This window comes from Astyanax mexicanus, chromosome 18, assembly GCF_023375975.1.
Source record: "Astyanax mexicanus isolate ESR-SI-001 chromosome 18, AstMex3_surface, whole genome shotgun sequence".
Lineage (NCBI taxonomy): Eukaryota > Metazoa > Chordata > Actinopteri > Characiformes > Acestrorhamphidae > Astyanax > Astyanax mexicanus.
The window spans coordinates 23,048,779-23,069,351 of record NC_064425.1 but is presented as its reverse complement, the minus strand read 5'-3'; the positions used below and the strand labels follow the sequence as shown (position 1 = coordinate 23,069,351).

The 20,573-nt window shown below is 39.2% G+C and overlaps 1 protein-coding gene across 6 annotated transcripts in view; it reads right to left on the bottom strand.

Annotated features, from left to right (window-relative positions):
* cadm2b (cell adhesion molecule 2b) overlaps positions 1 to 20,208 on the bottom strand; it is a 321,622-nt gene extending 301,414 nt beyond the window's left edge. For 3 of the 6 annotated variants that reach the window (XM_007234491.4, XM_007234495.4, XM_007234493.4), the window contains exon 1: positions 19,794 to 20,208. In XM_007234491.4, the coding sequence (XP_007234553.1) occupies positions 19,794 to 19,857 (64 nt within the window). In that variant the 5' untranslated portion in view covers positions 19,858 to 20,208. The remainder of the gene's footprint in view (positions 1 to 19,793) is intronic. The other 3 variants (XM_022685689.2, XM_007234494.4, XM_007234492.4) reach the window with 2 other exon arrangements.
* Positions 20,209 to 20,573: the final 365 nt, after the last annotated feature.

Genomic DNA, 20,573 nt, shown 5'->3' with positions numbered 1-20,573 from the left:
AACTGCTGAATTAGAGGGAAAACATGGCAACACCCCTGTTCCTTACTATTGTTGCATAATGCACCTTATACTCCAGTGCACCTGTATGAAAATAGACCAGAAAATAGACATTCATTCGTAGTGAGCCTTATAATCCGGTGCACCTTATAATGCAAAAAACAAGGTACATAGCTCTAGACTGTTCCCCTTTATTCACACTTTGCAAGAAAATATGTCATTCAAACTACTCTGACATACAGTATATTTCTCATTCATACTCATTCTGAATTTTCGCTCCATTTCATATGATTTGAGACTGTTATCCTTATTCTGTTCAAGAAAATTCTCCACCTTCACAGTGCTCAAAAACATTCTCCCTCTTTAATGTTATTTGATACATATCCTCCTATACACTATTCTAGAAAATAATTATTTTTTTCTCATTATTTAAGAATGCTCTACTCATACTTCTAAATTTTATTCTAGATTTGTTCTCTCCCATTTACATGAGTCTAGATTGTTTTTCTCATTCAAAAAAAATCTTGAAGAAAGTTCTAGTCAACTCTTCCTTTATTCATACTATTCTTGTATATTGTAATCATAATCATCCTCATATGGAAGCAGTTCCTGTACTGTTATAGCCAGAAAATGTAGAACTTAGCAATCTTCAGATGAGCCATTAACCTTACACACACGCACAAAAGGCATGTACTAATTCTCTTAATTAATCATAGATGTGTTTGGCCATTTTACTTGCCATTCCCTTTAAGAGCCAGGTGTGCTCTGACTTTGGCACATTGCTATTTCAAAGGCGCAGTTACATGGACGTGTCCAACACTTCTGTAACAAGCGCCCCGTGGCGTAGATATGTTCACAAGCACCATTGCTATTTAAATGACACAGATGCAAGGGGTGAAAACAGACTGTTGGCAAGGTGTTATATAGCTAAAAGCAAATAGCATCACAACGCACCTTGCTCAAGGTGTGAGATAGGTCTCCAGATGTACAACATATGCACAAAGAAGATGTGAATGGATGTGTGTGGATGTGAACCTTTTTAATTGTATCTGATTGTTGGATTAACTAATTAATTTTTTTTATTTTGTATCATTAATTGATGTATTACATGTATTTTCAGCCATGGGGTTGTTCAAGAGAATCTCATTTTCAAGCTCAATTTTATTTCTTGTAGTAATAAAAGAAAAGAAACAGAATTAAAAGAAGGAAAGTCCAGTGAAGTAGGTTATTTTATTATATGCAAGAGAGGTGAATGTTTTAAGTGGATTGCTTTAAGTGGGAAGTGTTATGAAGCCTTCATTCAACAGCAATTAAAAAGACAATTAGGCAGCACATCTTTTAATCTAGCGTACGGGACTGATTTAGATAGCTGAGTTCAAGTTAAAGATGATGGTATTGTGTTGTGTGGATTCCCTAAATGAGCGAAGAATTCAGGGGTTCTGGCCTAGTCTTTTTTCCTTGACAGTAATATGATGGCAACAATCAGATATGAATGTGTAGCTCTCTGTAAACAGCCAATTAACTCGCCCGATATACCAGCAGACAGGAGAAGCCATTTCACGTTTCTTTTCTTTTTATATATTTTTTTTGCAATTCCATTCCATTTTCCAACACTTTGTACACTGCTCTTATTTTTGTTTAGAGTGCCACATGGGGGATAGATGGGAAAAGAGATGGATGGAAGGACAGAATGGATGAGGGAATGAACAAATTGATAGATGGGCAGTTTTTCAGTCTGGTTACGGGGAAAAAAATACACAATTTGAAATTCTAACGCATGCTGCGCATTGGACACCATAATGATGTCCTACTGTGTCACTAAAAAGGGACGAGGCAGATGCTGGAGGTAGGATGCACGATTTTTGAAGTTTACAAGAGACAACAGAGAGTCTTCCATAAAGATGAATACCAGCGAGGAACATAAACAGGATATAGACGAGAACGGAAGCTGGAACAGGAAAGACAGCTGGATGCCATTAGCTTCCAGTCAAGTCTTGGGTTGAATTTTGCTCTATAGATGCATTGGAACAAACAATGCTATGGAATGCCTTTATATACAATTTATATCCAACACACTTTCCCTTATTAAATATATCTCTGCATTGTTAGAACAGTCAGGAACAACCCAAGGACTATAATGGCTCAGGCCTACTATGAATTAGAAGCTGCTGGAACTGGAGTTGTACATCATCATGTGTTAAGGGCTGCAATCCAAGAAATATACCCTTTTATTCCCTGCTCTAAAACACTCTGAGACGGGTTCAGGTTTGACTAAAATTCACAGCTGACCACATGGACAAAGGAAAGCCCTCTAGAGGATTGGGTTGCTAAAACACAAACTGTTAAGCATGGTGGTGGTGGTGATTACTTCTGTGTCAATCCTATGTCGCAACCTACGTGTATCCAGCGAGAGTGCGCTATGAAGTGAAACATGTTTATACTTCTCCGTGCGTGTGTCAGCAGCTCTGCAGTTTAAACCATGAAGGCGGGAATAGGTGGGCAGGAACACGAGGCCCGACGGATCAGCTGTGGCTGACCGTGTCACGCAAGGTGTTACAGTTACATTTTCAGGGAGGTGTGCGTCGAGCTACAGTGTAGGCTACGACATAGGGCAGGGGACGGCAATAGGCGGCACGCTGGCCAGATGTGGCCGGATAGCATGAAACATCTGGCCTGTGAGGTTGTTTGAACTATAATAAACGATAATGAAAAAAATAAAACATGAAATAAATAAAAAATGCTTCTCTGGCGAGCTTTTGTTTACAATCCTCCCCTGACTCTCTGTCGTACTCGGCCGACTTAATATTTCACCTGTTCTCATTTTTCTTCCGGTTCTTGGGCTCCTCATCTCCTTATAAGGGCGTTTTTTCCCGGCTGTGTCCCAATTTACTAGCTGGGGCAGCAATAGTGTTATGTACCGCGATCCCGACGACGTTTTTTGTCCTTTCTTCTTGGGTTTACCTGCTTTGAGATCAACTGTTCTGCAATTGGGTTCAACAACCTTCTGGGCTGGAGAGCTACTAGTTTGTAGGTTCTGCTGCCAGTGAAACTAGTGCTTTGCAAAAAGTATAGTGAATAATGAAAAAACAGGACTTCTTTAGAATTCCTCAGCATACAATTTATAATTTGAGCTAGACGGTTACATTTTTTACACAATTGGGTGCTCCAATTCTATATTAAGGCTGGTTGTGAAATGAATGAAGTAAGGAAACATAATGCTTTTATGATAGCTTCCCAAAGTTTTAATCTAAATTTTTTTCAAAAGTGTGTGGACTGTGCCTAAAAGTTTATTTCATGCCAGGAAACCAACAAACTGAACTACAATTCTGCCCAAAAAGAGTGCATTCAAGATGCATTCAAACTGAATTCTAAGGTTGTTGACTATCATCTGGACAAGAGCTGTATGTATTGTCACTGGATAGCAAGTACGTAAATTGATTAGGGGTGGGCGATATGGCCGTAAAATAATATCACAATATTTCATGGTATTTTTGTGATAACGATACTTTTGGTGATGTAATAAAACTCTGAATTTTTTTTTTTTTCCAAGTATACATTACTGCAACAAAATGAAAATTACATTTTATTATTGCGCGTCATATGATATGGCACACACCTAACTGAGATATAAAAAAAAAATTATTTGAAGTTGTAGCAAAAGTCAGTGAATCAGTTTGACATGATACTAGTAATGCACTCCAAATATCTCCATGTATCCAGGATTTAAGTAAAATAAATGATACTGGACAGATATAATCTGTCTCTAGTAGATCTATAATGGGAAATGCGAACAGTGTACATTTTCCTCCTGATGTAATAATTAGGGGTGGGTGATATGGCACGATATTTCAGGGTATAATATAGTTCACGATATAAAAAAATGCTGGTGATATTATTTTGTACGATACGATATGGCACACTCCTATTATTTATCATGAAATGTTACATTAGGGGTAACAGTGTTCGGTAAGCTTCGGTATGCCCACACCTGTTTAAGTTGTGAGGTGTTATCTTGTGAGAGAGACTGAACACTGGCCAGCATGCTCAAAGAAAAGTGAATGTCATATTGACGGGACATTCATTTAACACATTTCATTTAACACTCCTCAATCCACAGTGTTACGTGTGCACTGGAAATATGTCCACCCACAGTGGACAGTGCAGTTAATAGTAAAAACCATGGCTATCCATGTGCACAGTAAGCAGGATACCCTAGATGTACTGTTCTTTAGCTTTCATGGGCCAAAAGTCATGGAACACCATACTCTTCCTGTCCCATTAATTACAATATGTAATGTCACGTCATGTATTGTAATTTCAGAAAACACACACACACGCAAAAAGAAACGCTAGTCAGCCACATCTGAGGCTTTGTTATGTCTTCACATTCTGGATACTCCCCTTTTCCAAAAGGTCAAAAATCACCCAAAGACAATCCATGTACCCTGATGGTGTACAGCTTTCATAGAAATGTGAACAAAGCCAATGTTTTACTCACTTTCTCTAAAACTGAAGTCCCTCTCAGACAGCTCATTACATTTTTAGCTGGAAAATAGATCATTTAAAGAGTGTTTGGTGGTGCTAGACATAATTGATGGTCTTTATTTTTTTATTATTATTATTTTAGACTACACAAAGGTTAGGAAGGGTTTTTTTTTTTTTGCTTTCTTCCAATCATGACTAAGATTTTTTTCTTTTTTCTTTTTTTTTAAAGAAATGAAGACCAACTCATTTTGAGTGACTGTGAAAACAACCTTCCTCATTTTATCTCCATTTAAGAGAGGGGAAAAATCAAATTAAACATCAAAAAAGTCAAATATAAGCTTTATCTCTCTTGCTGTCTTTTTCCATGTCTGCGGGCTCTGAGGAGAAGCTAATTATCACGTCTGCTTGCCCAGAGCTAGGTGATCTTATTAACTGACGATGTCACAGCACCATTTATCAGTGGAGTTATTATGGCCTCCTCAAGCAAGCAATATATGTCCTTTCATTAAGGAAGTCTTTCACAGGCACACTACTTTAATTGCACATACATCTGAATCTGCTGTGAACAAGCTCATTACAGCTGACGGAGACAAAGACATGATTCCTACCTCTTGCCACGCGGTTATGTTCGGCTGAGATGGTTGCAGCTATAAGGGGAAGATTAATTGCGCCATTTTCTGGATTAATCACTAACATCAAACAGTGGAGGATGCCACCTGGGTCAGACTCCAACAGACGGGACCTATTCCTGTGCCCTTACCGTTCCATTTCCTCCTTTAATGCTGCCGTTCATTTGCTACCTGAATTAAAGTACTGATCCACACACTCATGGGCTGCAGCTAAAGAGAAAAAAATTAATTAAATGTCCTTTATTGTCTGTTTTCCTTCATTTTACCTCTAGTAAAAGTACCTCTTTATCTCTAGACCAGGGCCGCACTCAAAATATCAGCACATCTTATACAGAGCTTGGAATTGAATGGATACAAATCAACTAAGGACCTTATATCAATAAAAGCTTGATATGACAAAAAAAAAGACATTTTATTCAGCTAGTGGGGTGAAGCTCCACTCTGAGAGCCAGTAAGTGAGATTTAGCTGTAATACACTGACATGCATTAGAGCTATTCCATCGCATTAAGTGGAACCCAAAGTGAAGCCAGATATATGCATGGTGGTAGTGCAACCGTTTGTGCTTAGTCACAAAATGAACCAACTGTCTTTGTGAAAAGAAAGCTACTCAAAGTGCTGTTTGAAATCTGAATATTTTAAGAAAAAAAAAAAGCAGAGAAAGGAGAAAGTACCTTTTAAAAAAAATCCTTTAACGATGGATTAGCATCTGTGCAATGCCCCAGCCTTAGACAATTCACCTATTCAAAATAAGTGACAGAACTCAGAGAGCAGCCTCATTGTTTATTCACTATACTATAGAGGGAAAAAATATGCTAATAAACAGCATCAATGTGCTTTTACTACTATCCCTTCAAAGCCAAATACATTCAAATACATTAATTCATTCATTCTAAAAAAAAAAGAGTGGCCTGGTAGGTTTTCCTAGAAGGTTTTCTGGGCCACGACAGCTTTTAATGGATACCTTTTCAACTGCAGCGCTGCTAGTGGTGCTGATTCAAGAGCTACTGCAAACATGGAGATATCAGAATAACAAAACACTGTCTTCATCTGCTTATTCACACGACCTGACAAATAAAGAATTGAAGAGACAAAACTGAAGAGAGCTGGCAAGATAAAAGAAAGTGCAACCTTTCTAGAGTCCTTCCTAAAAATGCCAGATTCCGCCACTCTGAAAGGAGCCTTCACAACAATGCACATTTTTAAAAGTACACATTATCACCAAAAAGATCACTAAATCCTCATGACATTAAAGATGGCATAGCATGGGAAATTGTATTCTATGTGACATAGTTAAATGAGGAGATTATAGTAGTTTAATTGAATCTCAAACATGGTTGTATCTTCAACAAAACAAATATTTATTTCCATTTACAACCCAACATTTACATACACCAAGTGCACCCTACTGAAAAAAAGCTCAAGGTATGTGTTTGCTGAGCATGTTGACAAGCATAATTGACTGTAACAAGCTAGATAGGCAGCAAAATCAAGAACAATAAAGCTGGTTTACCAACAAAAAATCAAATGCAATAAACAGTATTCTGGTGAAGAGCTGGTTGAAAAGCTAGTTTACCCACGTTTGGTTATGCTTTTTATCTGGGTGACCAAATTTTCCACCACCTTTTCAACCACCTTGACCAGCAAAGACCAGCATAGATCATCTGAAACAACCACTTTAGGTAAACATGGTGTTTTTGTTACGTTGCCTCAATTGTGCATCTGTAACACTGGAGTGCAAAACATCACTTCCACACACTGCTACATAGTTTACTCTATGAGAGAGAACCCTACATGACTAGATTTATTACCTTTTAACCAACTGCAGCACAGAATATAAAAAAAAATGAGGAACGGCTCATTTATGAAGCTCCAGTGCTTCTTAATTAGCACCTACACATATATATTACCTAACAAACTTACCAGCCACCTGATGAATTTACAGTAGGTGTATTTTAAATTTAGCGCCTTCGATCATAGACACACTTGACGTCCTCTTCTTTGAAAGGTGGTGAATGATATTATCATCAATTATATTTATGTTGTGTTCACAAGCTAGTAAGCTATGCTCTAAATAGCTCTGAATAATGTTCAATAGCCTTTTGGAATGTTGGAGATCCAAAAGATCCAAAGTCATAAATATTCCCAAGTTCCCAAGGTTGCATACATTGCTTTAGAGCAGCTGATTTTTCTACAAGACCAGACTTTACCAGAAAAAAAATAAGTAAATGAAAAGCAAGCATTTTTCTCAGGCTGTTCCTCTTGAACAGAAATCACATCATATGTACAAGATCCAAAATCATAAATATAGCATATATTGCTTCAGAGCAGCCAATCAGAGCAGAGCTCATATTATTGAACGAATTAAGTAAGGAGCTCACCATAAAAAGAAAAATCGGTAAAAATGTTTTCTTCTAATGACAAAATTACAGGGTTGTAAATGGGTGTGGAAAACTGCATGTGGGCATATTTTTTTCCCCGTCCAAAGTCATGTGAGAGCTATTTAAGCACTGAATAAACGTTTTCTATGGCATTTTAGCAGCCATTCATTTCCTTTGTGAATTAATGTGCCCATTCACACATTGCTAGATTTGCGCTCTTTCAGCCGGTGAATGAGATTTAAAAGATTTTCCCTCCGTGAGCCAGTGAATGAGATAATATCCTGACGTACAGTAGGCTACATTAAGGCCATTCACCTTACAGGGGCCCAGAAGTGCTCCGGATGTGCCTAATGGTTGTAAAAGCATGTGAGCGGCCTCAAAATAAAGCTGCTTTGTGGGGGGAAAAAGCCAACCCAAATGCTATCTGTCAGCATAGCAGCTCACGTCTGCTGCCCAGTGTGTCTCTCGTATCGTGTCGTTTTTTGGCTCTTCTCTCTGACGGATCCGTGTAGATGTAGATCTGTCAGCTAGCACAAAGCAGGGAAGCACGGTGTCTGTGCGCTCGCAGCCTCCTTCCTCTACTGGATTATTTATAGTCTAGCTCCATGGCCAGCACTCAGAGGCTTAGAGCCCATTCTTCCAGGATAAGCTGAACCTCCGGAGCGGTGGAGGGGGCATCTTTGAGCGGCAAATAAAGCGCCTTCCTCTGTCACACCTCACACATCAGAATCGCGGCAATAAGCCAACGCTAACTTCCAGCGGCCGGCGCGCTAGTCTAGGACACACAGGATCCGTCCTCACGTTTACCCAGGCCCCGAGGCGTCTCAGCAGAGTCGCGTTTGAGGAGGGCTTTGAGTCCCCGAGGTCCAATTTGTATGGCGCATTACATCTTTGCTACAAATGTCTCTTTCTGCAAGTCACTAACTAAGGTGGGAAGAAGCCTCGTCCGATGGGAGCCGGACTGAGGAGGGACGGGGAAAGTGGCAGATGAAACCCTGACCTAAATGTCTGGTCCCGAACGTACCATAAGGCCCTGAGCTTTTTTACAGCAATTAGAAACAATAGAGACATGCTGTTCGGTTCAGTAGAGAAAGAGCAGCAGACATGAGGAATCTCAGAGAAAAGACACGTTGCACGGAATGATCCTTTTGTGCATTTAGTCTGGATGGCTTATACAGAACTTTCAGAGACATTTAATGCAAGAGACCAGAGCTAATCTGATTCAACCTTAGCTGTTAAGTGTGGTCAAATGCACACTAAGTTAAATAAGTACAGATTTGTACTTAAAAGAGTAGAAAGCTTGTCGCTGGGGCTGTACCTTATATTGAGGTACAAAAAGTACCTTTCAGTGAAAGTCCTTTTTGGTACTCATGGTTTTTGTGCCAGTAAAGATTATAAACATTATAAACATTATCATCAACTGAATATGTGTCAAGAACTTGATGATCCAAAATGATCTGGCTTTCAAATAAAATATATTTTATTAATGCAATTAATGCAATTAAAAAATATATATATTGTTTAATAGTACAGTGATACAGAATATTGAATGTACATTTTGGCTGGTTAATTTATACTTATTGCTGTTAGGAATGAGTTTGTACTTTAGAGGGAACAAATCTGACCCTGTAAAGTCCAATATTGTCCCTTTGAAGGTACAATTACGAAGAGTGTATCTTTGAGTACAAAAAAGTACTCATATCGTACCTCTGTTTTTTAGAGTGTGTGGTATTTTGTACAAGAAAAGCAATACAGATATATATAATTGCACCCTGAATCCTAAAACCAACACATGAATGAATTATTTTTAGCTACAGTTGAGAGATTTGCACAAGCTTGGCAAAGAACTTTCTTACAACCGAATTGGTCAATATATTAGATTGAACATATATGTACAGTACCAATCAAAAGTTACAGGACACACCTTCTCATACAATGTATTTTCCCCCCTAAATTCTAAATTAATACTGAGGTTATCCAGACTATAAAGGACTATAAAGGAACACATAAGGAATCATGTAGTAGAAAAGTGTTAAACAAACCAACATACTCTGTGAAGCATTTGGGTGACTCTTTCTGAGGCTGGTAACTCTGATGAACTAATCCTGTGCAACAGAGGTAGCCCTTGGTCTTCCTATCCTATGGGTCTTGATGAGAGCCAGTTCCATCATCACATTTTTTGATGGTCTTTGTGACTGCATTAAAAAAGATACTTTCAGAGTTCTTTTTTTCAGAGATTTTTTTTGACTGACCTTGTTTTTTTTCTTTACTTAGTTTCTTTACTTAGTAGTTTTTGCCATAATATGATGCTCTCAAACACATCAAGAGGCAAGAAATTCAAGTAATTAACTCTTAGCAAGTTTAGCACAGCTGTTAACTAAAGGCTGATCATTCCAGGTTACTCTACCTCATAAAGCTGACTGAAAAAAACCCAGCCAATATTTGCAAAGCTGTCATCTAAACAAGAGGTGCTACTTTGAAAAATCTAAAATATAAAACATATTCTGGTTTGTTTTGTATTTTTTGTTCATTTAATAATTCCATATGTTTGTATTCATATTTGGATGACTTTAATATTCTTCTACAATGCAGAGAAAGCAGAAAAAAAACTTAAATGTAAGTTGTGTCCAAACTTTTGACTGGTACTGTATAACTGTTTAAGCTAAATTGCATACCATAAGCCCCAAGTTAATTTTAAAATATATGCAGAGACTTACTGTAAATCACTTGCTCTACCAACCACAGTTGTCCCTGGCATTGCTATAGTGTCAACCATGAAGATGGGTTGCCTGTGCCCCAGCAAATATGATATTTTAAAGTCACTAAAAACCTATTTTAATCCAGTACAGGTTTAAAATGTTGTTTTTTTGGGGGGCTTCACAACCTCCTCACTCTGTTTGAGCACTAGACAAACTTTCAACTTCATACTAAGTCCTGGCTCTATTTGTAGGAAACAAACAAATTGGTTTGGGCTGAGCCATATAACACCAGTCTAGCTACTAGGCTAACTCTGAGCCTCCACTACTAGACTCTGCAACAGCTTCATCCACCAGGCAGTCAGACTTCTCAACACTCAGAGACAGAACTGAACCCCACCCACCACACACCCAACACACTCTCCCAAATCTGAACTGAACACCCCACCCCCCCTTTACACACACAAAGACTGAACTTCACCCACACACACTCAGCACCAGAGACTGACATGTCTTTATTCCTTCAGCAATATTTGCTGCACACTTAAAAACTATAAACTCTACCTCAGTAACTGCTGTGATTATATATGTTCTATATGTTACAGTATGTCACACATCTCTGCACCTTATCCTCACTATACACTTTATTATACCGTATCGGTACTGCACTGTCCTGTCTTTAAATTGTCTCGTCCTTTGTATTTATTGTATTTATTGTTATAATTTTATGTTTAATGTTGCACCGTCGTCACTCCTGCACTTTATGTTGTCTATTGCTTGTTGTTCTATGTTGCACCATGGTTCCGGAGGTACGTAATTTCATTACACTGTGTACCTGTACTCACCTGTACTAAAGCCTCTTGACTTGACTCTTGACTTGACTTGCTAATCATAAGAAAGGGGTTATGCTGGTGCACAGCACAATATTAGGTGGAATAACCCTGGATTTTATTCACAGTTTTCATGCATTTTCTTGGCATGTGCTCCTCCACCAGTCTTACACACTGCTTTTGGATAACTTTATGCCTTTACTCCAGGTGTAAAAATTCAAGCAGTTCAGCTTGGTTTGGTGGCTTGTGATCATCTATCTTCCTCTTGATTATATTCTAGAGGTTTTCAATTTGGTAAAATCAAAGAAACTCATCATTTTTAAGTATTCTCTTATTATTATTATTATTATTATAATTATTATTTTTATTATTAGTATTATTTTTTATTTTTTTTACAGAGCTGTACATTGGTGGAGGTGTAGAGACCTTTGGATGGAAAAAAAGGAACAACAGCTGTATGCAAAGGTATAATCCTCCTCATAAAGCTTTGGATGTCTCTGTTCCCTGATGTTAAGGTTTTACAATATGCTAAAATGGATACAAAATGTATCTATATGATTGATTTTAACATTCGATCGACATAAAAATCTTACATGTGGAGAGTAATAATGAGAAATATCAAAAGTAGGAGATAATAAACAGAAAATAGATAAACAAAAATGGACTTAATATTAATTCAGTTATTCTGCAATATGTTTGGAGATTGTATTTCCGTTTAACAATGTAATTTTTAAAACTTGTTAATGGTACTCATGGGCGTGGTAGTGGGGGGAAAAGTGGACCTGACTACCCAGGGCCCGAGTAAAAAGAGGGGCCCATGAAAATCCACGTTCATTGTGTACTGGCATGGACAGGGGCCCACTGACATTGAGAGTGTACAGGGCCCAGAATTTGCTGCTACGCCCCTGATGGTACTTAATTATAAATGTTAAAAAAACATGTGTCATTAGAGGTGTGCCAAAAAATCGATTCACATAAGAATCTTGATTCTCATTTACTACGATTCAGAATCGATTTAAAATGTCCCAAAATCGATTCTGAGGGGCGGGTTTTAGACTGATTTTGGGCTGGGTATTTTTGTTGGACCTGGCAACCCTGGGGATAGCGCTTGTCCTTTCAAACGGAGATCTTCCAGACACACACAGAGCGTAGGTGTTTGAGAATCACCGGTAAGATGGCAGAACAAGCACTATATTACATTAGATTAACGTGTAGTTTCAATGTTTTATGGCAGAATGCTTCATAACAAGCATAAAAAAGATCGCTAGTAGTTAGTTTCAGTAACTGTTAGCTAGCTAACTAGCTAACTTTCCAGTTCCACCTTAAATAACGCTACAGGTGGCAGCGGGCTGCAGCATTTAAGGCGGAACGGAAAAATACAATAAGCTAATCAGAGCTAATTTCAGCTCCTCATCACAGAGGAATTAAGGAATGGACCATATGAATTAATTTCTCCACCTCCTGCCCCCTTTCTGAAGAAATACAACGACCTTAAATTAACTAGTTAATCAGCAGCTGCTCCTGAACTTTAGCGCTCCACTGCTATCATCACATCAGCCCAGCAGCGTCACCTATACACCACCGCTAGTAGCCTGGTAATAAAGCAGTGTTATTTATTATTTATTTATTGTTCATTAACGTCATTGTGATATCCCAGTGATTCCTCTGTCACTGAGGACCCACATTCCTGCACATTTTATTGTTTTTGTAACACATTACCTGCTCCAGGACCAGTGTATATTATGGAGGGTTTTTTTTCAATAAGATTCATAAGCCAGAAGCAGAAATTTTTATAATTCAAATCGTTTTGAATCAAAAATCGATTTTGAATCGAATCGTGGCCCCCAAAATCGGAATCGAATCGAATCGTGAGATAGTAAACGATTCCCACCCCTATGTGTCATATTTAACCAGAACTCAGACAATTGCAGACGTAAACAACAGTGTTTAATAGCAAAAGGAGCAGTACAAAGAGTAGTCAAACAAAACAGGGTATATACCGAAAAACAGATGCATACAGAGAAAAACATATCGTAACGGGGTACACAGCCCGGGGTCTAACACGGGCAGGGCAATATCAGAGATAAGGCAAAAATCAAAGTAGAATAAACAGTCTAATAGTCAGAAAAACACGGATAGAGCGGAAAAACAGGGCAGGCAAAAATCGAAGTCGGGGTACACGGAAAAAAGTTAATACACGGAGTAACAAAATAGAGATCAGAGAAACGCGTTGTAATGCAGGACGAACCAAACAATACTCAGCGAGGAGTGAGAGTTCTGAGCGAGCTTAATTACCACATGATCGCCAGAGTCTCTGTGTGGTGTGTTCTGGGTATTGTAGTCTTGCGGTGCAGAATCGCAGATAGAGCTGAGTGTGGGGGAAACGAGAGCGCTGACAGTGCCAGGCGTGACAAAATGATGTACACATATAAAATATATTGGCTGATATTCTTTGTTATCAACATTTTATAACCTCTAAAATGTATCTTATATCGTTATTTGTCACAAGCATTTTATATCAGTCAGGCTCTACTGCAAAATCATGCTATTTACGGGTGAAGCAAGGAGAGGTCAAATAAAATATATATATATAAAAAATCAAGCAGGACAAAGAGACACCAAAAAGGACAAATACACACACACACACGCACACACACACTCACTCACAGACAAATGGAATGTGTGTGTGTTTATGTGTATACTGTATACTGTAGCTGAGGGACTGGAGTTCATTCAGAGATTGCCATGCTAATTTAAATAAATCCAACGCGGAGAAAAAGACAGTGCAGGAATGCCGAAAGAAGACTTCATGCTTCTACCCGAAAATTCTCCGTGTGGGCTGTGGATTGTGCTTCAGAGCGAGCAGCAGGCGTGGGTGAAAATAAGCTACATCACATAGTCAGCGATGCTCAGGGATTAAAGAGTTACGAGGGACAAAGCCATTGACAGCCAGTTATTGCTGACAAGCCGCGGCATAAAGCGCGAGCTTGCCGAGAGATGTACACCATAAAGATAAATGCAATAAAGTGCCTCAAGGTTAGTAGAAAGGCAGAGACATACAAGGAGAGGGCACAATCCAAAAAGTCACACATTTTAATTACAGTTAAAAAAAAAAAAAGAGAGAAAGCAAATCGAGCATTACAAAGCAGCAGAAGCCGAGGACGGTGATGAAAAAAAGAAAGAATTCAGTTGAAACCATGAGCAGACGTAAGTGAACTAGACTTATATGAAGGAAGGTCTTATGATAACTGTGATTAATGTTTGAGTAATATGTCTGCTGCAGCTGCTGCTGAAGAATTATTGGCCTATTTTTTTTTGCAACCGAATCTTGTCAAAAAATAAAAAATAAAATAAAAATAAGAAAGTAACGTTTCTTACTTTGGGGTATAAACATTATATCATGCGCAGAATCAACTAAAAAAAGAACATGGTGCATTCACAACAATTACGCTGTCTAAATAAAGCTATGGAAGACACACTCTCCAGGGTATACTACCTTATTATCACCTCAGGCTGCCTTGAAAGAACCGCCCTGCCTGCTCATTCATTTACAATATCTACTGTCAGAAAGGCTTTGATGGTGCTTTATGGTTTAATCCAGTGATGTATGTATACACTGACTGTAAACATACCCTCCAGCTCAATTACCATCACATACCAAACCTAGCATCACGCTCGACACACAAAGACATCTTGCCAAGAGTAGAGCGCCCCCGCTCATCCTTCCTAGCCGCAGGACAGGACCACCATCACAGAATATACAAACACTCCAGCTAGGCACAGTAATGTCACAATTATTGCATTATAGATTTATCGTACAATAAATAAACATGATCTCAATCGTTTTTGTAAATTGTGATATCGTCTATACTGTGTTTATTTGTATGTTTGTTCACATATAAAACAGTGAACAATATTTTAGCCAGTCATGCTTCAATAACTGTGACTCCATACACACAGTGCAGACTAAAGTAGGTGAAGAAATAAGTATATACTTCTAAACTATAAACTAATTATAATAAATTATAAATTCAATTTTTGCTGTCTATAAAAAGTGTACAATTGCTTTTTATGCTATTCTCTTATCATTATGTCAGTGGCCTTTTATAGTCTTAAAATTACAAAAATATTGTGTATCGCAATCATTTCTGGGACAATATGTCGTCCACAAAATATTCTTATTGTGACAGGCCTAAGTCCAGCCATTTGTTTTCACCTTATTTAGATCGATTTCTTGACACAGTTTGGTGAAATGTACAATATATGTCCAAATACTTGTGGACATTCCTCATAATTAATTAATTCAGATAGTTTAAGCTGCACTCAATGCTTAAATTACACATATATATGACTCTGTCATTAGAGAAAGCAGAACAGGACTCTTATAAAGCAGATAAACATGAACTTTCTCACACCAAATCTAATGTGCATACAATGGGCATACAATCAAATCTTCACAGCAATGCTCCAAAATCTACTAGAAAGTCTTTCATAGACAGGAGAGACATTTGCAACTATACCAATGCAAATATATCCATGAATTAAAGCAGTGGTTCCTATGCTATTTTTAAAGATACCTCACAATTAATTCTCCTTGGAAAAGATGCATATTTATACAATTTATGACATTTAAGAAAGCCTTAAGAAAGAGTTAGAACAGGGCATACAGAGTAAAAATGCTACATTTACGCTATTTATGCACCTAAATAAAGCAACTACAGACACACCCTCGAGGGTACCGCCCTGATGAAGGCAGCAATGACACATGAACTTGGCAGAAGCAACCAGCCTGCTAAAACTGGTGATCTGCTTTATTAATAACTGGCATTTATATTGTTATATGTTATAAATGCCATAAAATACAAAGACACCATGTTTCTGATTCAATTCTGGTGATTCCTCTCTAATAATTTACAAGCCATTAGTTGGTTTACACAGTGAAACACTGACCAAGTCAGCCAAGCTATTGCGATCCATTCGGGCTGCACGATATATCGCTTAAGCATCGTCATCGCGATCGCAGGACGCGATTAAATCAAACACGTCATCTTGCAGTGTTTTGATTCTTGACACAAGAAGTAGATACACAGCGATGTCTCTGTGTCTGTGTAAGTGTTAGGCTGCTGCTGCCTGAGAAGCATGAGGGGGAGGGGGAGTCCGATGGGGAGGGGCAAGAGTAAACACAAGGTAACCACATGGCCTCCATCCGCATGGTTGGGCATGTGCTTGTAAATGCAAAATCTGTCGAAAGCTGTGCACCCCAGTCCAGCACAGTTTTGCGCAGATATTTCCAGTTTAAGCTGAATTCACGCTTTTTATCCCAGAAAAAGCTCTTATTTACCTTTAAAAAAACATTTAAATGCCTGATTAAAGGGCCTATTACTGTTGTTTTGTTGTTTTTCTCTAAAGCGAGACAGCCTATGGGTGGGGGCTTGTGACGTCGCAGGCCATGCATTGTTTGATATCGCAATATATATAATCAAAAAAGAACATCTGCATCGTACAGCCCTACTATCCATTGATAGCAGACACATTATTAATGAAGAAACCAGTCACTGGTTGAAATACGAAAAGGAGTTCTCATATCACTCAACTCAGCATCTGTTTACAGATAAAGTCCAGCCTTCCAACAAAATAGGCCAATCAGCTTGCTGGTTGTGTTCAACCAGAAGTGGAGGAGGGGCAGTGTGCTATTGTTTAAACCCCCTCAAAGTGGAGATCTGTGCAAGTGCAGTAGCTATAACAAGCCAAGCAGCTATTCATGACAATGCAGTTAGATTTAATCAGTGATTTTAATTATGTTGGTTTCTCCTCATTCATAGAGATAGGAGCCTGGACTTTGTATGATTGTATGATCTTAGATAACTGTCCAATGGCATTGCAAAGATGGCAAACAGACTTGCCTGAAAAGATTGGTTGAACTGAACATTATTCAACTGGTCTATCACAATAATTATTTGACCTCAGTCATTTTTGCTGACTTCATTATTCCCAATTGTGTTTACCTAACAAGAAGAGTCGATAAGTGGGAACAGCCCATAACATTGACTGGGTTTTTTAAAGAAAATGGAACACTGATATATAGTTAGTTCTGACCCTGCAATGTGATTGGCTGAGAAGCGTTCTATGAGTGCCGTTATCAGCTGTTAATGCACTGCAACCGAAGCTCTCCATGTATTACTCTGCCACAAACAGGTAACCTTGCAACGATGCAGCGCTTACAAGCCAAACATTGCAGCTACAAACATTGTCAAAATGAATAACAGTGAGTTTATTAAATCTATTAGCTTCAAAAGCATTTGTTTCGATCTAAACTGGAGGATGAAGCTATAAATGACCAGCCTCATACCTCCAATGAGCCAAGGTTTGTCAAAACTATTTTGCCTATTTTAATTAAATGAAAATCAACTGAATTGCTTTGAATCTTCAACTATAACTAACATTTAGATACTGTTAACCTGCTAGACTATTCTTCTAGGAGACCCATCTGAGAGAGTATTCTGAGAACTAGTGTGAATGGAAGAGTTGCACAGACCACATTAGGCTGTAACCTTAAATCTAGGCTACAGCACCTGGACTTGGATGCATGGATAGGATGCATGCATGAGGCAAATGCACCGTCTCGACTACAGTGCATCTGTAGCTTAATTGCATTCCCAAAATAGAGAGCTGGTGCCTTTTGCTGCTTCTAATACTGCACAAACACCAGTCCAGACCTGTGCTCTTCACATTCCCAGCACGTAGCAGCTCAGGCATTTATAGGGGATGACAAAAGCCAGCAGATTTCACAGCCAGGTCCTATAGTGCTACTGGTGCTGCATGCACTGAAGCTCCCTCAGTCTCAGCTCTGCTGCCCAAGCAGGAGGAGGAAGTCTCAGGCTTGCTCGGTGCTACGACGACCCCAAGATGCAGACTGCTGCAAATGCCTGCTCGATGCCTGCGCGGGATGCACTGCCTCGCCAACTTCGCCTCGCGCTCTCGCGCTGCTGCTGAATTAACAAATTGACAGCAGCTGAAAACTGCAACTGCAACCTGCCACTCCCCGAAGGCTTCAAAAGCATGCCAGATGAAACGACACGACACAGGCTACACCGTGAGACTGACACCCAGCCAAACTGGCTCTCCTCACTGCGAGCTGCTGGTGATTATGGGACAGTGTTGGGGTGAGATCAGCAAAAATAAACAACTCCAAGAAAAGTGCTCAGTCTGGTGCAGTAAAACAGCTTAATCCCACACTTTAAATTATTTTGTATATTTTTTTACAGCACATATTTATAGTAACAGCCTGTATTCAGATATATTTTGACATATTAGTGTATTATTATTTATTAGTGTATATTAGTATTTTGCAGTTTCACACATTCTGCACAGTTGCTGTAAATACGTTTCCAATAGTTTCACTATAGACAATAGACTAATTTTTAACTGTGATTAAAAATGTATTTACTCTGTAAGACAGATATAATCTACTGTAATTAAACATGCACTGTATTATTCACTTATATATAAACACTTTTGGGTTTTATTGCATTGAATGTAGTTGTGTAAAAAAATACTTTAGTGTAATGTATGTATGTATATATAAGTAACAGCAATATAGGCTACTGTATCCATTTACATAATTGTACTGCTGCACAATTTTTATTTAAATTGAATCTTTAATTGTTTAAATTTAAATTGCATACAGGATCATGAGCTACTGTATTTTTTATTTACGGGTTATTTCCTGGATTTGTAGTCAAGTAAAGTTACTGTAAAATATTTTACAGCCTTATAATGTTTACAATAATAAATGGGTTGGGATGCACTTAAAATAAAAAAATATATTTTTTAATATAAAATTGAAAAAATATATAAAATTGGTTAAATGCTCATTATTAAATAGAGAATAGGAAAGACTTATTTTTACATTTTTCGTTAATTTTGCCACTTAAAAAAAGCTATTGCATACATTATGCAGCTTAAATGTTAAATGTTTTTTGCTGTCTTTATTTTGAGATTATAAAAACTTTTTAAAAAACTTTTAAAAAATGATTTAAAACTTTTTTTTTATCGTACACTAAACTTTTTAACATCTCCACAGATGTACCAATCACCAATCACAAAGCACTATCTGACTTACAATAAGTTAGCAAACAACAAATTCGTCATTGATCGGCATAACTTATTCAGCGTATTTCAACTCTTTTATCAGGGTTATCAGAGTTCTGGAGGGGGCAGCAATAGACTGAATATTTAAATAATGGTTTAAAAGTAAGTAATGCAATGAATATTCGAATACAATTTGAGATTATTCGGTGGAAAACTCGAATATTCGAATATTTATCGAATGTTTGGTGCTTTAGCTTGTTTTAGGTGGTCTTGTTCCAGGTGGGTTCCAGAAGCCTAAGCCATTATTCTACTACCCCCTTCCAGCAGCCCCCCTAGAACTTCCCACGCTGGGGCTGTACACTGTACTGTATCTATAGCACACGCAGCAAGACCACCCCCATCCAACTCAAATATGCGGTGTCATCGTCCGCTCGAGACAGGCACCACCAGCCTCACCGTGTGTACCAACACACACAAACACACGCAACCACACAAACACCATGATGAACTTGTCCCACCCATAGCTACATACCCCAACACTTCTTCACACTTCACAGAGAGTCCTTCAACTCCCAGGACGTTCCTCTGCGAACCTCTGCAAGCCCCCAGTCCCCCGATGAAGACCACCCAAGTCCCACCACGCCCAAAAACAAGAAGAAGCGATGCAACGCAAACGAGCCCCTCACCTTTAATGACAGTCCCGCAGATGCTGTAGAGCACGAGCAGCAAGTGCCGTTGCAGCATCATCATCTTCTGCTTCTTCTGCTTCTCGCTTGGCTCAGCCGAGCACGCTCCCGCACGTCCGTCTCGCGATGGGCTGCTTATCCAGCAAAGGAACGGGGGTCTGCGCGCGGACGCGGTGCTGCTCAAACGTTTCCCACCCTCCCGGGGTCGGTCAGGCGCGCGGAGCGGAGGCCACGCTGCCGTCACTGGAGCTCCGGACACACACCAGCACGTAGCTAGCGATGCACGCGCGCGCGCACGTTACAGTCTGCGCACACGCGCACACACGCACACACAAACGCGCACACAGGCAGACACACCACCGCACGCACACGCTCCGCGCGACAGTGCCAGCCGCCCGTGCCCTGCGTTATAGCGCAGCGCGCAGCGAAGCCGGGTCCCGCCCACGCGCGCGCTCCGCACATGAAGAAGACCGACCCCTCGCCAATAGTAAAGCGCCCCCAAACCAACACCCCCCCCCCACACACACACCCTCACAGCCCCGGGACAGGACCACCGGAATAAACACACACACACTCAAACACACACGCTTGCTTGTTTTCACTTGTTTTGATGGACCACTTGAAATGTATGAGTTTCTTTGATTTTACCAAATTAAAAAAAATCAAGAGGAAGATAGATGATCACAAGCCATCAAACCAAGCTGAACTGCTTGAATTTTTGCACCAGGAGAGGCATAAAGTTATCCAAAAGCAGTGTGTAAGACTGGTGGAGGAGCACAC